Below are 19,269 nucleotides of genomic sequence, written 5' to 3'. Positions count from 1 at the left end.
CTATTGAGATGCTGCCTCCAGGGCTCAGACTCCTTAACATTCCCACCAAATCAAATAACTCGACTTTCAAAGTTGTGACTAATTTTTTAGTCCACAGCCCCTTGCCCTTGTAAACTTACATTTTAATAGATGACATTATATTCACTGTATTATATTTCAACAAAATGAATGATGACTGATGAGTTAAATGATGAGTACTATGTGAAACAAACACAGCAGGCAAAGGGACAGCGTGTGCCGGGGAAAGATCACAGAAGGTGTCGCAAGGAAGGCCACGTCTAAACCAAGACTTGGAAAAGGAGGAACAGCAAGCTTGAGGCTTGTGGATATCCTGGGGAAAGTTCCAGGTAGGGCGAAGGCAACCGGCTTCCTTCTCGCTCTCACATCACAAGATGTCCACTTTGGAAAACAGTTCAAAACCACTAGGGCAGGTTAACCCCAGGGACTGCAGTAGAGAGATGATTCAATTCTTGATTTTCTTTTCTGGGTTCCTCCCCTCCTTCTTGCAGCTCTCCTGTGCTAGCACAAAGTATCACAAGCGGGCAGCCTCTCCTTTTCCTCCAGGGAACTCCAGAACACTTCCCAGACATTAGCTCAGCAAGCATAATCCTTCCCCAGCAGATGGAGGGACAGGCACCCCACGCCACAGGGACTGGCCCAGAGGCAGGGTGCAAGGAGCAGCCCAGTGCTGGCTGGTGCGTGGTTGAAAGTGTCCTCAGGGAGTCTGCTGGCACCTGCACGCAGCATCTCAGCATCCCATCTGCAGGAGACACAGCAGAATTCACCTTCACAGGAGCCGGCTTCTCTTAAAACAGTGGAGGAGGTGTTCAGAAGGAAACGCTTGTGGGAGCAACAGTGAAAGTTAACAACAACAAAAATCTGCAACGTCCTTGACCTGCTGTTTCTGAATCAATCACTGCTTGAGCCCCTTAGGTGGGTGGGAAGACCCTGACCTTTGTTCGCAGATGTAACCACAATAGCTTAACCCACACAGCTTGAACTCATGGTGGTGAAAGACCCTAACCTCCAACCTGTCACAGATCAGTATTTGTGCAAAATACAAAGGAGATCAACTCCTAGGAAAACAAATTGAAGGAGACCTCAAGGCCCCAAGTGTTCGTTAGATTCACCTGACATAAAATCACACGTACTGTCAGACTGCTAGCAAGGAAATATATACATTTACCGTATGTAAAATAGATAGCCAGTTGGAATTTGATGTATGATGCAGGGAACCCAAAGCCAGTGCTCTATGATAACCTGGAGGGATGGGGTGGGGAGGGAGGGGGGAAGGAGATTCAGGAGTGGGGGGACACATGTATGTCTATGGCTGATTCATGTTGATGTATGGCAGACACCATTACAATACTGTAAATTAATTATCTTCTAATTAAAAAAAATATTTTAACACCTGGTCTCAATTCCTGCACTTATCTTTGTCACAGGGACGAGAAATGGCAGCTTGCAGCCTTTCACTGGTCCTTAGGCCCTGCTTTGAAGAGCATTCAGCCCAGAGATACTTCCTGGTATTTGGGTGTCAGAGCGAGGCAGGCACTCAGTGTATATATCAAAGGTTCCAGTGATATGTGAAGCAGAGGACGGGGCTGCTTTAGGAAACAGCGATTCAGAGACATAGTGATGTGATTGTCGAACATTATTTACTCTGCAGCCTGGCTGAAAAGAAATCTACTAAAATAAAGTCAAGCGTTTCGACAGTAACTGCAAAACAATGGTTAATTAGAATCATATCTCCTCCAAGGGAATTCACCATAATTTACCCCAGCTTTCAAACTGACCCTTGGGGTAGGGAAGGGTGGGGGAGATCCCCCTTCTAAAGCAGGTGACTGTAATTTTCTTTCCCATTTCATAGGCTGGCTTACTTGTCAATACACAATTCTTTTCTATGCAGTCCTTCCACCTCCTCAACTCCCAAACGATAACTTTGAAAACTAGAAAATGACTATTCTGTTACAGTGCCTAATTCCTTGACAAACACCTTAAAGAACAAAAAAAAAAAAAAAAAAAGAGAGAGAGAGAAAAGTAGTACATTTCAAAGCACTCAAAATAGAGGAGAAAAGTTCACACAATTCTTTTGACCAAAAATAACACCCATGACTCACACACATTCACTATAAGCATCCATCAAGCTAACACGCGGTGCCTGCTTATAATTTATCAGCTATGCAGAGCGTTTGTCTCTGTGTTATTGAGAAGGACTCTGTGACCATCAGTTTAGAATAGCTGCACGATGTAAAGGAAATGTCAGGGAAAAAGTGGCAGACCGTCTAACACTGGAAAGGATTTCACAGGGAAGAAAACAAAACCGAGAGATTATTTCCTCTAAGTCTCTGGGGCAGGGAGTAGCATAAATAGCAAAACATGAAAAGGTTTCAAAAGAAGCCTCTTTTAATATTCAGATATAGCCAGGGCTGATGTTAAAAGGTTGACATTTTCACTCTGATAACAGTGGGATGCTGAATATACTAGAGTATATTGTAGAAGCTATATATTTAAGTCACTCTTCTAGTTTGGAGTTTCTATATTAAAATTGTGATGAGGAAAAGAGAGAAGACAGATGTGATGAAAACATGGCTGGGAGACCCGAGGCTGAAAGGACTTTGCAGTTGTCTATTCCAACACACCTTCCTTTGTCAAGGATCCAGTCAACCCCCAGTTACAATGGATGTTCACAAAAGCGCCAGCCAAGGCCAGCCCCTGGTGTGGGGACTATGATGCTTGTGGAAATTCTCTCTGCACAGAGATGAAGACTACACATCCTGACAGTTGTTATAAATGCAGAAGTCTGGGAGTTGAGAGAGCTGTGTGCATCTTGCCCCAAACTCTCTGCTTTATTTTTGCAGAAATTCTCAGTGAGGCAGACTGGTCACATGGACAAGGGGAGCTGTCGTTGCTTTCTTCAAGTCCTGCTGCATCCTAAACTCTGGCTCTTGCCTCTACCACTGTGTTTAAATTCCTTCATAAATGTCAGAAAATACATAGAAATTTACACTATAGATGCAATACATTTTTTAAACTTATAAGAAGTGGTGGGAGTTTTTTTTTTTTTTTTAATGGTATATCACATTGGCAATGACAATCTCTTTGAAGGACCCCTGTTTTCTAAGATCAAGTAACCAAGACTGGTTTACAAGGAGGGGAATTCAGGATATCTGTTACAAGAAGCAGCCCTAAATCTTTTAGGTGGGGAGACAAGATCCATTATTTACCAATTTTCTCACTGATGTAAGAAATGAAAAGTTGGACATTAGATCAGTATATGCCACCCCAAAATATACTCCTCTGCCATGAGAATTATTTTGATCTGAAGGCAATTGAGAATCAACAAACACTGAGAATGTTCTCCCTTCCCCGTTTCAGCCTAAAAACAGGGCATAAATTTCTATTTGTGAGGATCAGTAGTACCAGTATCCTCTCTGTAGTACCAGAAAGGGAAGAGCATCTCTTATCACCAGACACAGAGAACTGGCACCATGATGAGTCTGCACAAACAAACCTTACCAAAATAACCCTATCTTCTGTTAGTTTTCCTATATATCTTTCTAGTTACTGTCCCACAATTTATCATCCCTGGAAGCCCACATGCCCTTTTCTTTTATTAAAATGGTATGTAAACCCCTCCCACCCCAGTCTAAATAATTCTTTTGAGTTTTACTTCCCTGGCAGCTCAGACAATAAAGAATCCACCTGCAATGCAGGAAACCTGGGTTCAACTCTGGGGTCAGAAGATCCCCTGGAGTAGGGCATGGCAACCCACACCAGTATTCTTGCCTGGAGAACTCCATAGACAGAGGAGCCTGGTGGGCTACAGTCCATGGGGTCATAAAGGGCTGGACACGACTAAGCGACTAACACTTTTACTTTTTTTTCTTCTCTGTGAACTTCCATGCACATAAAACATTTATAAAATTGCTTTTTTCTCCTGTTATCTGCTTTTGTCAGTTAAATTTGCAGGCCCCCATGCACTGAACCTAAGAAGGTAGAGGAAAAGATTTTCCTCTCCAACAGATAAAAACAAAATGAAAGAAAGTGATGAAAAGTTTAACATTAACCTTCCAACCTTGCGCTAACCAGACACTGGAAAGGGCAGCAAAATGGGAAGGCCACATGTTTTCACCCAAGTTCTTAAATAATTCAGCCACCTGGAGGGGAAAGGAGCAACATTTCAGTTATGATCCCTTGAGTTATCCTGAAAACTTTGTAATTTATGAGATATACACCACTTCAGAAACCTAGCCATGGAAAAGTCATCATAATGACTCTCATAATTCTCCATCATAACGTAAAAGTGATGTGTACCAGAAAATCCTGTAACTGCCTTCTCAGCTAGCTGACATATCAAAACCAGGATTTAAAAATTGGAGGGGAAAAAAAATAAGAGAGAGGCAGGTAAAAACGTGGCCTAGGCACTTCCTCAGGAAGACTACTTTTTTTTTTTTTTTAAACTGTGAGAAAGAGACCAGATTTAGAAAATGCTCCTCAACTACATGGTGTTTATCACCTGAACCCTTTAAACTCACACCTCCAGTCGTGCAAAGTACTCAATTAAGCAAGAATATGTAAAAAAAAAAAAAAAAAGTTTGAGAAAATGTGGAGTATACTTGAGTGGTGTGATTGATAGCAAATTTAATTGCAATTTCTACTCCGCTGCTTTGGTCTACAGCGACTCCTGTGTTAACAGAGTGCAACTTGCTTTGCTGAGCAATGGCCCCCTGTTCACAGCAACTGCCAAACCTCTGCTACAGCAACAGCTTTCTTATTTACAAAAAACAACCACCCGAAAGAGAGTTCATTCCACACAGTCACACAGTTTTTGGCTGCGTAAGGAGCCCTCGGCCCAACTACTCTCACTTCACAATCTCCAAACACACACTGGCGAAGGCAGGCATTTCCAGGCCCACAGGCAAATGCTCTTCTATGGGCTGAGGAGATTGCTATATAAATAAATGTTTGCTTAATCTTGGCCATTATGGTTCTGCATCTGCCACTTTAGTGGCTCCTGTAATAGCTCCCAAGTTCTTTAGACTCATTGAGCTTAAATCCCTCCATCTATAGATTGGGGGAAGCCCTCACCTTTCTGACAAAAGCTGTTGCAAGGACTCGAAGGGCTTTTCTGAGCAGGAGGCGGTAGCACTCAGAAGGAAGTGGGGGGGGGGCGGTTCCCACAGGCTGAACCCTGGATTTCTTCCCAGTTTCCCTGGTGTAACAGTGAAGCTGTACTGTTCAAAGTGTTATAAAAAGAAACATCTCAAAGCACTCAAGACCTTTGAAGGAAGTTTTAGGTTCTGAGCATCAAACTGGAATGCATATACAAAGTTGCTCTGATTTGTGGTCACAGGGGACTAAAATAAGATTGACCAAGAAGATTTTCTGCTGAAGCAAAAGGCTCCCTCCCGTTCTACAAAGGGTCATTCCGTGCTCTGATTTCTCCAGGGTTGTCATTCTGGCGCATGTCATCATCCAAATAAGCCATCACTTTTTAAGGGAAGAAAGCAAAGGCCCCCTCCCAGAACTAAGAGGAATACCTCCCCTGGTACCTCCACTTGAAATCAAAACAGGCAAAGACAAAGATGTGTTTGATTGTTTATTCAAGGAGGAGTCTGCTAGGGGAAAACTGTGTTGCCATGACCCCAAAGAATCCCAACCTGTAAGAAGATTAACCCCAGGTCATTTAAATTCCCCTTTATCTCCTTTGGAGGAACTACTTGTTTAGCAAAAGAAAAATATTTAAAGGGTCATCTGAGATCTTTTGGTGATCTTGCACTGCACTGCAGAGAGGTGCTCTGTGTATAGTTCTGCCTGGAGTATCAAGAAGAAATTTTCATTTCAATATCCCCTGAGAAGCTATTAGTGAAATCACTGTTGTCACGATGTCTTCACTGCTTCTTTAACAGATGATTTGCCATTGGAAATTGAGTTGTTTTAAAAAGGATTCTAAATTCTAAAAGAGAGCCTCGATTGACAACCATATTTCTAGAACTACAAACGTGAATGTTCTTGTCTATCCTGAGAGGAGGAGACAAAAAACAGGTAGATATTATGACCGGACACTGGTTGCCACAAGAAAGAACACTGGCCTAACAGATACAGATTTCTAGCTCAGTTTCTGGCTCTCAACCACTGCTTACGCAGAAGGCTTCAGATAAAGCACTTCATCTTTGAACTTCCAAAACGGGTTGGATTAAATATTGACTATGCTTTTTCCTGGACTTCCCTGGTGGCTCAGATGGTAAAGAATCTGCCTGCAATGCAGGAGACCTGGGTTCAATCCCTAGGTTGGGAAGATGCCCTGGAGGAAGGCATAGCAACCCACTCCAGTATTCTTGCCTGGAGAATCCCCATGGATAGAGGAGCCTGGAGGTCTACAGTCCATGGGGTCGAAAAGAGTCAGACATGAATGAGTGACTGAGCACGTGCTCTTTCCAATTCAAACAGCCTCAGAGTCAAATAAGGAACAAAACCCTAAATTAGAACACTGAACAACACACTAGCAGATTTGGATTTTTAGTCCTGCTCTGTTCACCTGCTGTATGACCTTGGACAAGTCACAAGAAAAATGAAAGACTTAGGTAACACCCAGTGAGCTCCCCATGGGATCACAAAGAGCCGGACACTACTGAGCAACTGAACAACAACACTGAGCACTCACCAAGCACAGGCAACGGGCTTTATACAGGTTATCACAGTAATTCTTTATGAAAATTTTATGAATCTATCTCATGATTACGTTCACTTTGGAGAGGAGGAAACTGAGTCTCAGAAAGGTTACACAGCTTGCCCTAGATCAGCCAGTCAGCAAGTGGAAGTATTATACTTGAATCCCCCAAGCTGGATGCCAGAACCTCAGCTTTTATATATTACCTTTCAACTTTAGGAAAGATCTAACTTGCCGTGAGGCCGCAGAAGCCAGCTGGCGGATGACACACATACACAGATACCCGTGTGCAGGCACACCATACGGACACGGCCTCTGAAAAGCGCAAAGCCCTGCAAAGCTGCGGATGCGGTACTGCTTCTGCCTATATTTGAGAAGAACTCGCAAGACATTTGTAGCCAGCTCGAGCTGCTACAACAAAGCACCACAGACTGGGTGGCTTATAAACAACAGAAGTTTATGTCTCACAGTTTTAGAGGCAGGGAATTGGAGATCAAGGTGCCAGCACAGGTTCTGGGGAGCCCCCTTTCAGGTGGTAGGTTTCTGGTTTTGTACTCACATGGCAGACAAAGCATGCTCTTTCATAACTCTCAGAAGGGCGCTGAATCTGCTCATGAGGACTCTACCCTCATGACCTCACCTCATCCTAACTACCTCTCAGAGGCCCCACCTCCCAACACCACCACACTGAGGAGCGGAGTTTCAACATGTGAATTTATTGGGGGCGGGGGGAAAGTAAACATTCAGTCCAAAAGACAGTGATGATAGTAATCTCTCCTTCTGAGCTGAAGAGGGGAGGAAGCCATAGGAATCCCTCCTTCAGTCAAGAAACTGAAGCCACAGTTTCGAGGCCTGTGGCCAATGAGGTCCTCAATACTGCATCTTCCCCTGTTCCACTGTGGGGATCTCTTGACCCCCTTCCATGTCCCATCTGTTACCCCGGCAGCTGGTTCTCATCCCAATGCCTTCTGCTAACACAGGTACATTTGCTTTGCAGCTGGAGGGGTAAATACTTCACCTACTGTTTTGCCTTTGGGATAAACACGCGATATAAGACAGGAGACACTAGGTCAGGGCGCACACTTCCACCCCTTGTTCCTGCTGAGGAAAAAGCGAAGAAGGTAATTGTGCCTCTCTCATCCAGTACCAGCACACAGATGCCAAAGCTGTCTGCTTCTGGCTAAATGGAAAGTTTCACTGTAACCAGCACCTGCAAATTCAACAGTGCATTTTCTTCCCCACACTGAGCTAATGAAGAGGGCATCTGAACACCCTTGCCCATCCAAAAACCAACAGCATACTTTTATAAATCAACTAAAGGTAAACAAAATTTGAAAACCTATATTTTAAACAGGTAAGAATTTTCCCACAAATACTAGAACTATTTCCCCCCATTGTTTATCAAGACATTTTTTCCATTACTAAGCCAGAATTCCCTCCCTGGCTTTGGGCTATATTTTTCTCTCCATTGCACCGACTAAACCATTTAACATCCTATATATTTTAATTATTTTGTTTATTGTCTGCTCTCAGCATCTCTACTGTGATGCTTAGGTAACTTAAGGTAACTATATTATTTATCATCCAAATCAAGACACTCTGGAGAGAGAAGGGAGCACTAATACAAATTATGTCAGAACAGGGACTTCCCTGGCAGTCCAGTGGTTAAGAATTTGCCTTCCAAAGCAAGGGGTGTGGGTTCCATCCCTGGTTGGGTAGCTAAGATCCCACATGCCTTCTGGTCTATCTCTATATATGTGTGTGTGTGTGTGTGTGTGTGTGTGTGTCTGTGTGTGTGTGTGTAACAGAAGCAATATTGTAACAAATTCAATGAAGACTTTCAAAATGGTCCCGTTCCAGTATTCTTGCCTGGGTAATCCCATGGACAGAGGAGCCTGGCAGGTTGCTCACAAAAAAGAGTAGGACAACCACATCAAAAAAATCTTACATAAAAATAAAATTATGCCAGGACAAGAGGTGCAAATGACAATGCTCTTGAGCCGTTTAGGTTTCACACGCTCTAGGATTTGGGTCTGACTTTTTTCACTCCTGTGTTCCTAGTGTCTAATCAGCACAGGATACACACAAGGTGTTCCATAAACTCTTACTGAACCATGGTGGCTCTAAGAATGAGCTCTGAGTAGACTGCAGGACTTTATACTCTTTCTCCTTCACCAATTCCTTATGTTATTTCCCTTCAGTAATTTACTTAACTGCTACTGGCTTCAATTTCCTAGTTTGTCTGATGGCAATAATAATAATAACCCCACCTCCCATGGTGGTGTGGGAATTAAATGGGATCCTCCAAGGTGTAATGTTGGGCATAGGGTCTGATATGGCAAGGATGAGCACTCAAAAACACTGGCTGCCATCATTACGATTTGTCATTCTAAGACTGCTCAGGAAGGCATGTAGAGCAGATGGTTAAGACACAGTCTACCCAGCATCCTGTCACCATGACAACAGCAGAAGCTGCCTTATATCTACAGTATGCCTGGCCATGCCCAGCTGACCCTGAAGTGGACTCCTGGACTGAGCCTGGCCTAGGGGAGCTATCTCCCGGGACTCAGGGAGCAGCTTCTTCCTAGAGATCAAAGACGTGGGATCTGTAGCCCTTATGTGGTCAGCAGTCATGTTTCCTATTCTATAGAGAAAGCAGGTCCAGAAAAAGAAATGAGAGCTGACCCAGAGAATGCTGAAGGCAGAGGAAAAACCTGGGGGCCCCTGAGTGCTGGTGGTAGCTGGTCTTGAGGCCTGGCTGTATTTCTGCCTCCCAAGGTGGCTGCTCACCCAACCCTTCTGAGGTTCTATGAGCCAGTAACTTCCTCTTTGGCCCAAGCTATTTCAAGTTTCCAAGTGTAACCAGAAGAGTCCTGACAAAGGCACACAAATATATAGTTGATTAGAAAAGAAAGGGATAATCAGGAGGGGGAGAGGATGATAAATATTTATTGATCCTCACCCTGTGCCAGGCACTGTGCTGAAGACTCTACTTTAGTTATCTCATTTGTTTCTCACAGCTACACCATGCAGTGGGCACCATATTTATTCCCATTTTGTAGATGGAAACACCAAGTCTCAGGCCCAGAAAGGAAATTTCCCAAGGCACATGATTAGTTCAGTGGGTATCACTGCCTTTCCATCCCAGGTGATTAATCTAAGCCAATTAATGAATAGTATCCTCCCAGTGAATATTAACGGAGAAGGAGATGGCAACCCACTCCAGTGTTCTTGCCTGGAGAATCCCAGGGATGGTGGAGCCTAATGGGCTGCCATCTACGGGGTTGCACAGAGTCAGACATGACTGAAGCGACTTAGCAGTGAATATTAACAGACCAGGAAGGAGAGCATGTCCTACACTGGCCCAGTGAGACTGGAGGGAAGGACTTATATTCCAGGGCTGGGTTTTCAGTCTTTCCTGCTTATAGGAACTGGCCTCAGGAGAAAGCTGATGCTAAATTCAAGAAGAAACTGATGTTAAAATCGGCACAGTGATAGAATAGTCTGATAAAATATACGATTCCCAGCTCAATGTGAACTTCAGTTTAACAGTCAATATTGTTTTAGTTAAGTAAATATTATTGCATGATACATGAAATTGAAAGTGTTAGTCACTCAGTCGTATCTGACTCTTTGCAACCCCACGCCCTGTAGCTCATCAGGCTCCTCTGTTGATGGAATTCTCCAGGTAAGAATACTGGAGTGGGTAGCCATTTCCTTCCCCAGGGGATCTTCCTGACCCAGGGATCGAACCCACATCTCCTCTGAGCCACCAGGAAAGTCCCACACTCTTATACTAAAAAGGTGTTCATGGTCCATCTGAAATCCAAGATTTGATTTACTGTATTTTTCTTTGATAAGTATGGTAGAGAAAAGAGAATAAGTACATGACACTGCAGCATCTGAGACCCGCACTACCTCTCAACTTGCGGTTATGCAAGGGTATCAACTCCTTTACTGTTTGAGCAGTTTAGAATGTCTGTCACTGGTACCCTAGTCCATTCTATGTCATCCATCACAGGCAGGAAGGGTGCAGAGCCCAAGCTCAAACCACCACACTAAATCCTAAAGGGACAGAAACTAAATGCCATATTAAAAGCTACAAAACCAGAACTTAGGACATTGAACCTGTTTGTTTCCCCAGAGTTGTAAGAATACAGCTTGACAGACTTACTGGAATTCATCAGATTCTCTTCAGTCAATGTAAATTTTTTATTATAAAGTCACGGAACGTGAATTCACTTACACTGTAAAACTCCTTCATGAATACTAACAAACCCTAAAATCGCAGCAAAGATGACAGCTCATAGACACCAAAAACAAAAACATAAGTGATCCCACACTAAGGATCCCAATTTTAAAACACTTATGATAAATTTACACATCATTTTGTTTAGGAAAAAAACATCAATTAGCTCCATAGAAGAATCTGATATTAGCTCAAAGCTGGAGCATTACAAAATAATCAAATAAAATAGGAAAGGAATATGGGAGTGACCAGAACTGAATGCCTGAAAGGGTAACCGCAGGACCGAATTGTTATTTAAGGGTAAATGTTGTGTGTGTGTGTGTCTACAGTTTACACAGTTATGAAGCTTACGTGTTTATATGCTGCGCCAGGTATATGATCAATGAACAAAAACAGGATGTTGGCTGAGCCACTACAGCTCTGAGGACAGCAAACAATTCCTGAGTCCTTATTTTCATCCACCAGTTTTGAAGCCCTGCTCTGGTGCAGAGGGTTTCCCATAACATGGAACACATAGCATTAATATCACCATCATCCAGGCTACCTTCAAGCCCATGAAAGGCTACCAGCCAGGGTGTGTCAGTATAGAAAACTGTGAAGTTAAGGAAACAGCTAACAAGATATCTTTGAAAAAAGCAATATATATATGTATGCATGCAACTGGATTTTAAAAATTTGATGTATGATATTCCTGGACATAATGCTATAAAAGTGTTAACTGTCCCTACATCAATCTATAAATTTAAGAAAACTCCAATCAAAATACCAACAGGAATGGGTTTGGGTGGGGTGGGGATCAGAGGAGGACTTGATAAAATATTTGTCAGTTATATTAAAAAAAAAAAAAAGAAATCTGAAAAGAAAGAGCAAAGCTAAGGATAATAGCCCAAATAGGTATTGAAAGTATAAACAAAACAGAATAATGTGGTACAAATAGGATGGTACAGGAAGCTCAATGGAACAAACAGAAAGTCCAGAAACACACACACACACATATACACAAGATAAGGATTTGTTCATTGATAAAAGTAGGCACCTACAATCTGTGGGAAATGGATTCATCAATAAACAATGCTGGTTAGCATTTAGGAGAGAACATAAATGGCTTATGAGTTTTGCTGGGAAGATGTCTTTAAAAGTCTCAAGTGGCAGAATGGCATTCATCCATGGAACAGTGAGCTAAAGCCTGCTAGCAGTGTGCCCTCAACTCGTGGTTTTTCAACAGGGTCCCCAACAAGAAAGGGAACACGGTCAACTTGGGTGTCCTCTTCTATCCTGTTAGACTTCACTGTGTCCCCTTCACCCAACCCTTAGCTCCTCTTTGTAGTCAGTGTTTCTGAACCACACTTCCCCCAGTAACACAAACACCTCTGAGAAATTAAAAGATTTCTCTACACATTTTGGCATTCCCTGATCCTCCAGTTGTTGTAAGACATCAATACAAACATCCTGAGAGTTACCAAAGATCAGGAGTAAGTCTTACCTGTTTCCTCTTTTCAGGGGGAAGTGATGGATCTCCATCCTACAAAGAAACCAATGTTACATTTTATTTTTTTAAAAATCAGATATATGTAGCTTCAAGGAACTGTACTGAACTATGAACTAAATTCAGACCCTCCACACTCCTGCCCCCTGCAACCAGCAATGTTCTGAACCAAACTAAAATATACTTTAAAAACTGATAACTGTAAACTGAACCAGAGTTATTTTGGGAAAACCTCTAAAGAATCACTTTCAATTAGGACCAATTTATATGTTTTCTATAAGATGATTGGATGGCATCACTGACTTGATGGACATGAGTTTGAGCAAGCTCCAGGAGTTGATGATGGACTGGGAAGCCTGGTGTACTGCAGTCCATGGGGTCGCAGAGTCGGACACGACTGAGTGACTAAACTGAACTGATATATTTTCTATACCTATGTGAGCCAAATAAATTCATTACTTAGATTTATCAAAATTACTTTTGAGCAGACTAAACAAATAGTATTTCATTTGGTTTGCGTTCCTTTTTTAAATAATTAGATTCAAGGTAATAGTAATGGACACACATATGCACGTGCATATACATACACACTTGAATTTTCTCTATAAGCAGAACAATTTGGGGACAGGATATGCCCAAAATACAAGAAAACTAACTGAGAACTTATAGCCCTATCAGATTTTTGTCTTAAAAGGATTTAATTTCTCTCCCTCATGTGCCATCTGGGAATACATAAATATCTCAGGTAAATGATAAATGCTCAGGAAACAGTATTCCTATATCTGATGCAGTCCTCATGTAAGTCAACATTACTTTAACCTTAGGAATCTTTCTATTGTATTTCTGTTGAGGACAATTCAATGACCCCAGCAAAGCTGGTTAAACGTAAGCAATAGTGTCAGCACTTAAAAAAGAGATGGCATAAGTGAGAAAAAACGAAGTGAGAATGCAAAATAGCACTATGCAGTTGGTATCCTCCAATTCATTTTAATTTGCATCCTTAAAAATTGTGCCATATGAAAACTAGAGAAAATCTAATTGCCCAGGAGAGGGAAAGGTTTAAAAATTATGGCAATACTACTATGCAAATATTTTTTAATGAGTTAAATCTGTATATATGGCCTAGAGACATGTCCAAAATAAAGTGCTGAGCGAAAAGAGCAAGTTTTAGAGTAACATTTATATAAAGCTGTCCAATAGGACTCTCTGCAATGAGGGACATGTCCCACAGCTAACTGTCCAATATAGCAGCCAGCATGGAAATGTTCTATATAAACACAATCCCATACGGTAGCCCCAGCCAACTATAGCGATTGAGCACACGAAATATGACGAGTCTGAGTGTTCAATTTTATTTAATTCTAATTAATTCAAAATGAAACTTAACCGCATGCAGCTCGTTAGTGGGTTCTGTATTAGAATCGATTTATAACATGAATCCTCCAGAAAAATAAACCCTTCATACAATTCATTAATAAGTAAATAAGGCACACGCAGACACATTCAGATATGTGTGTACATTCACGGGTGCCAGAGCAAGTATCCAGAAGCATATACTTATCAACCAGTATCAAATGGTACTGGGTGTGGAGGAAGTAGGGTTGATGACTTTCATGTCTTTCCAGTTGGTAACTGTCTGGATTCAGCCCTCTTTAGAAGAGATCGCATGTTTAAAGCCCCTCTTTCTATCTCCGTAAGGGAACAGGGACATCAGCATAACGTAATACGCACGATGAGCTCGCGGTACTTCTTCTTCAGGGACTGGTGACGCTCTCGAAGCTGATTTGCCATGAGTTTGTACTGGTCCCTTTCCTGCTGGCATGTGTCCAGCTCCTTGGAAAGGATCAGCAGGGCTTCCTTCTTACTCTCCAGCTTCCTTTTACACACCAGGTACTGCAGAATAAACACACCCACGTGACTCAGAACTGTCATCAAGCCGCCCTCCTTTCACCTGCGTTGGAGTTCACACACTCCGCAGGGTTGATTTTGCTTTGTTGCTTTTTGTCTTCAGAGATCATATACCCAGAGACATTTGTCATTCAATGACACGTGAGCCCAAAAGCTGCTAAAGTACCGGACACAGTACCCTTGTGACAGAACCAGAACCGTGGACGTTCATGAAGTTTGGCCAACTGAGACAGGGAAAATAATTGGTAAGTTAAAGAGCACAATCCTTTTAAACAATTCCATAGTTAAATAGATAACAGGATGCCAAATTTTGTTTCAAAAGGCATTTATATATCCTGATAAGACTGTGTAAAATTCTATTAAAATTTTACAAAATAACGTAACACACATTTAGTAAAAATTCTGTATACTACTAATAATTATCTCTTGGTAGCACAATTATTTGCATGTTTTCTTTAATCTTTATACTTTTTTATGTTTGCCAAATGTTCTAGAATACACCTATATGGTTTCTATAATTTTAAAAAATACAAAAAATGTAATAAAAATAATTTGATCAAACTATACATTACTACAATAGATTGCACCGGCCCATGCAACCTAGCAGACATTTTCTCACTTGGGAGTTTTTGTTCACTAAAATCAGGCAGAGGTGCGCACTTTTTTCTAGGATTCAAGTGCAGATACCCACCACCCAGAGACCAATTTTATGAGTGAAGTATTTTAGTCACACTAAATTATCCCCTCAAAGTCAAGTTCCATCTTGCTGGAACTCTTCCTCAGAGTTGCAGGATATCTTCGTCCCTCCATCGCCCCACTCCCCCCACTATGACAGACCCTCACCTGACAATCACCCACCACCTGGGCCAGAAGCCCGACTGGGATTCTGTCCTTTTAACTGGGTCTATTGTACCGTCTGGTGTTATTCACATATGTGAGATGTGGCACTAAATACCTTTTGAATTTGCCCCGTAAAAGACCAAATTCAGAGCATTCATGAAAACAATTTATAGTTTCATTATACACTCTGACATGAGCACTTTGTCATTACGGACGCTCACACAAAGCAGACAGAGGATCAGCACTCCCATACCATTCGAGTCAATGCTCTTTTATGGACAAAAAGCATTACTCATATATAGTGCTTGCTTGGAACTGACTTTGTTAAGTTCAATTTCAAATAAATGAAAGGGGTAAAAGAGAGTTTTGTGCATTAGCACATTTTTTTTCCTTAAAAAAAAAAAAGTAATTGCTTAGCTTCAAAAACAAAGGGGAAAGAAAAGCCATTCTGAGATGATTTGAGTTTTAAGAGAGGACACTTCCACCTTGGATGAATCTTATTCCAGGCAGTAATGAGGTTGGAATCCTGCCTTAAAACGTCCCAGATTTTAAGACTTTGACATCGTCTTCGTGGAGGCAAATGGTTCTGTTGCCACAGTGATTTCTCAAGAGTAAAATCCCCGACGTGTAAATATCAGAGAAGAGTAGCTCAAAAATCTGAACAGCAGTGTCCTCAGGGAGGTATTGAGATTTCACAGGAAAAAATACCATTTACACACAGTTTAACAGATCTACCCTTGTGCCTTCAGTTCTTTGCCTGTGATCAGCAGCCTCGGCTGGCAGTGGTGTTAGTACTGATGGCACAAAGACAGCCTTTGTCCCTTCAGATCCAAAGCTAAGGGCCCACATATACTCCGATTCTTCCCACTTTGGGAAGAAGATCACAATCATGTGTAGATGTTATAAGCTGAAGCAGGCAAGGTTAGAGTCACATCTGGTCTATGGAAGGCGACCAGGTAAGGGCCACCACTTACTGGCAAAATGGAATTCAAGTTCCCTAACCTTGAACTGCAGTCTGTGCGGGTCCAAGAGAGAAGCCGCTTCTCTCCCAAAGCATGACACAAACTGGGCCTTGGAAGCTGTAAAGAGCAGAAGTAGACATCCATTCCCTCTCTGTCTAAGACACTTGGTAGCAAACAGACACAGGGGTGCCTAAGACCCAGGGACCAAGGATTTGAGGAGCAGCATTGCTGCTGTTTGGCTGTGTTTAGGGTGTGGAAAACAAGACAATTATAAATTTCATCAAAGCGTAAGAAACCCATTCTGTATAAAGATGAAGCCACTTCAAGTTTGGTCTTGAGAAAGCCACTGCTGGATGGTTCTTTCTTCTGCTTACTGTGGTCTAGAATAGTGAATTGCAAAAATGTTATTCCATGTCATTTGTTTCTATCAGCAGAACAAGCCTTAGGCTTAAGCCTTATTTATAAAATAGCTCCAGTGTTGTTGCTCTGGCTGAAGATGGGACACCTCCTCTGTAGTTCTGCCACCTTGGTGCACTGGCATCAACATAGAGCCCTGCTCTATGTTACCCTGGGATGCTTGTGAAAATGCAGATTTCTGAGCCTGGGCTCAGACGGCTCACCCCCAGCTCACATATTGCCCAAATCGTCAATCTCTGGTGGTTGGCTCAGAAGTCTGCTATTAGCACATGGCACAGGTGATTCTTACTCCACCTGTACTTTGAAAACCCAGGCTCTGGAGGCCTCAGCTTCCCACTGTGAAGTTAGAAACAATGAACATAGTCTGGAGGGACTAAAGGCCAGCTGCAGCCCAGAATTTCCAGGCAAGCCTCAGTCTCAGAGCCATTCAGGGTTGTCTGAGCCCCCTTTTTATAGCACAGAGGGGTTCTGAACAAGTACAAGCAGGGACCATATTTTACCATCTGGCCAAAGAGCTTCTACATGCAGTCTCATTAAAATATCAATAGAAACTCTGGGAGGTATTTGGGGGTGGGGGTGGGGTGTACTGGGGAATGAGACAGAATTTCTCATTCTTCTAAAATGGTGACAGTTTAGTCCCTGTGGTAGCAACTGCTAAATGGTCCCATTTTCTGTCCCTCCAATTGGAAACAAAAAACAAATGACAAAAAAGAAAGAAAAAGGTGCTGAAGATCCTCCTCCATGGGTCGCTCTGAACAACCAGGGAATGCACAGGTCCAGCCTCAGCCTTACAAGGGACTGGAAATAGAACAGAAAGCGAGACAAGCCAGTCGTTGCGTGTGGGGCGTCTCCGCTTCTAAAGGAGGATAAGTATGGCTGGTGGAAGCGGTGGACAGTAGAAAACGACCAGGCAGAGCCAGGAGGCCTCTGTCCAGATGTAGGTTAAGTGATGGGGTAATCATGAATTTGGGGACCCTGGGAAAGCTCCAGAAAACAGGAAACAAAACAAACTCATGCTGCCTGGGTCTCAGTTTCCACTCTTGGAAAATGAGCAGGGTTCCCCAGAGTGCCTCCTAACATGAGGAACCCATGATTTCAACATCCCATCCAGTATCACTGGGGTGCAGGGTGCTGGGGAGAACATTTGGGGGTGGGGCTCCAACCCAGGAGGCATGACTCACTTCCGGTGCCTAGAAAGTGCCTCCTCTACCTCACCTAGGGCAGAGTTAGCTCAATGATTTCTAAAGATCACCTGCAGCAGTAACTTCAGGATAGCCACCTGGTTGGAAAGGGTGCTCAGGCCAAAGCAATAACCACTGTGTTTGTGATAACCATCTACGACAGAGTGAGAAAAGGCTAAATGTCTGCGTGGTCGTCGTTAGTGCCTCTCGCCAGTATTTCTCGTTCTTCTTTACTTCCAGGCATCTGGCCGGACTGTTCTCCCCCCATTGCTTTGGAGTAAGGCAGAACCATGTAACTTGCTTTATACAGTAAAGGGGAACCGGAGGACTACAAGTCAGTTCCAGGGTGGAAGATCCCGAGGGTCAAGGTATGAATCACCAGCACAACTTGGATAATGGAACCACAGCAGACAACTGCTCTGAAGAATCTTTTGGGTCCACAGAGTAATCTGTGTGATCCAGAAATAAACTTTTGTACTGTTAAGATACAAAGATTTGGGGGTGTTTGTTATCAGAGCACATCTTAGCCCATCCTGACTAACACGATCCATAGCAAAGGATGAGGGTAGCCAGATTGGGGAGATCAAATCTGCCCTGCTCTGTGCTTCTACTGAGTTACCACAATGATGAGGAGGACTGATATTATCACTATTATTATTGCTGTTAGCAACAACAAAACCAAAGTTTTATGTCAAATGCTTTCCACGGATGATCTCCTTTAATCCCCACAGCACTGCAGTGGAGTTACTGTGTTATTTCAATGTACATTTCCTAAATGAGAAAGTGAGACTGAAAGAGTTTATGTTATATGCTAAGGGTTTAGTAGAGCTAGAATCTGAACCCAAGTCTTTGTATAGCCAAGCTTGTGAAACCCCAATTTCTGACAAACCAAGCATTCCGTGAAAAAACAATCAGAATACTCATGGAGTTGGTTACTACATCTAGTTGGTATTTTCAGCATAGGGAAGCTAAGAAAGGGGAATTTTAAATTTGGCTCCTTTTATGTTTAGAATCTCTTCACCCACCCCCTTCTAAAACTAGATACAAGGCCTGAAGGAAGAAGGAAAAAATAAAGAATTCATGAGCATCCCTCTCCTCTGCTCCTTGTGAGGGAGCCAAGTAGAGGCAACAAGGTTTCCATCCACTTAAAGGAAATGGGATAAGACTAGAGGCTGTTTTCTCAAAAGGCTTGGTTGCAACAATTTTCTATAAATTGTAGTTGGTCTCAATCATTCATTCAGGGAATATTTTCTGGGTGTCTTTCAATGTGTTAGGCACCAAGCCAAGCATTTGGTCTCCTAAATGGATAAATGGTCCTGGGGATTTTGAGAAGGAAAAACATGATACCTGGATAACAAGACGTAATTTCCACAATCCCTTATGGGTTTTTCTGAAACGCCCAAAGTTTTGAAAACTGAAAACGTGTTCACATCTTGTTAGTGACCTCAGCTGATGTGAGGGTTTTTACTGTCTTATGCCACAGATTGTGAATATTCACACATTTGCTGAAGACAAATCAATGTGTTGATTATTTGCTGCCGCCCAGAAGTCTA

At 42.5% G+C, this 19,269-nt stretch overlaps 1 protein-coding gene and 1 long non-coding RNA gene across 9 annotated transcripts in view; one reads left to right on the top strand and one right to left on the bottom strand.

Moving 5' to 3' along the window:
* The window catches only part of CCDC149 (coiled-coil domain containing 149), a 122,531-nt gene that overhangs the window by 60,178 nt on the left and 43,084 nt on the right, over positions 1-19,269 (bottom strand). For 6 of the 8 annotated variants that reach the window (XR_015166222.1, XR_015166223.1, XM_086407787.1 and 3 more), the window contains exons 2-3: positions 14,140-14,301; positions 12,406-12,444 (exon numbers count right to left, since the gene is read on the bottom strand). The exons of the other annotated variants lie outside the window; for them this stretch is intronic. Coding sequence is in view for 4 of the 6 variants with exons in the window: in XM_086407787.1 (XP_086263913.1) it covers positions 12,406-12,444; positions 14,140-14,301 (201 nt within the window). In the remaining 2 variants the exon portion in view is untranslated. The remainder of the gene's footprint in view (positions 1-12,405; positions 12,445-14,139; positions 14,302-19,269) is intronic. 8 annotated transcript variants of the gene reach the window in all.
* On the top strand, positions 14,420-18,208 carry LOC147370884 (uncharacterized). The gene is made up of 2 exons (XR_015166236.1): positions 14,420-14,561; positions 17,957-18,208. It is a non-coding gene; the product is annotated as an uncharacterized LOC147370884 (long non-coding RNA).

The sequence above is a fragment of the Bos grunniens genome, chromosome 6 (genome assembly GCF_055505025.1).
Source record: "Bos grunniens cultivar Pamir isolate PY7600 chromosome 6, Bosgru_T2T1.0, whole genome shotgun sequence".
In the NCBI taxonomy this organism is placed as follows: domain Eukaryota; kingdom Metazoa; phylum Chordata; class Mammalia; order Artiodactyla; family Bovidae; genus Bos; species Bos grunniens.
This window is presented reverse-complemented; position numbering and strand designations above follow the sequence as displayed.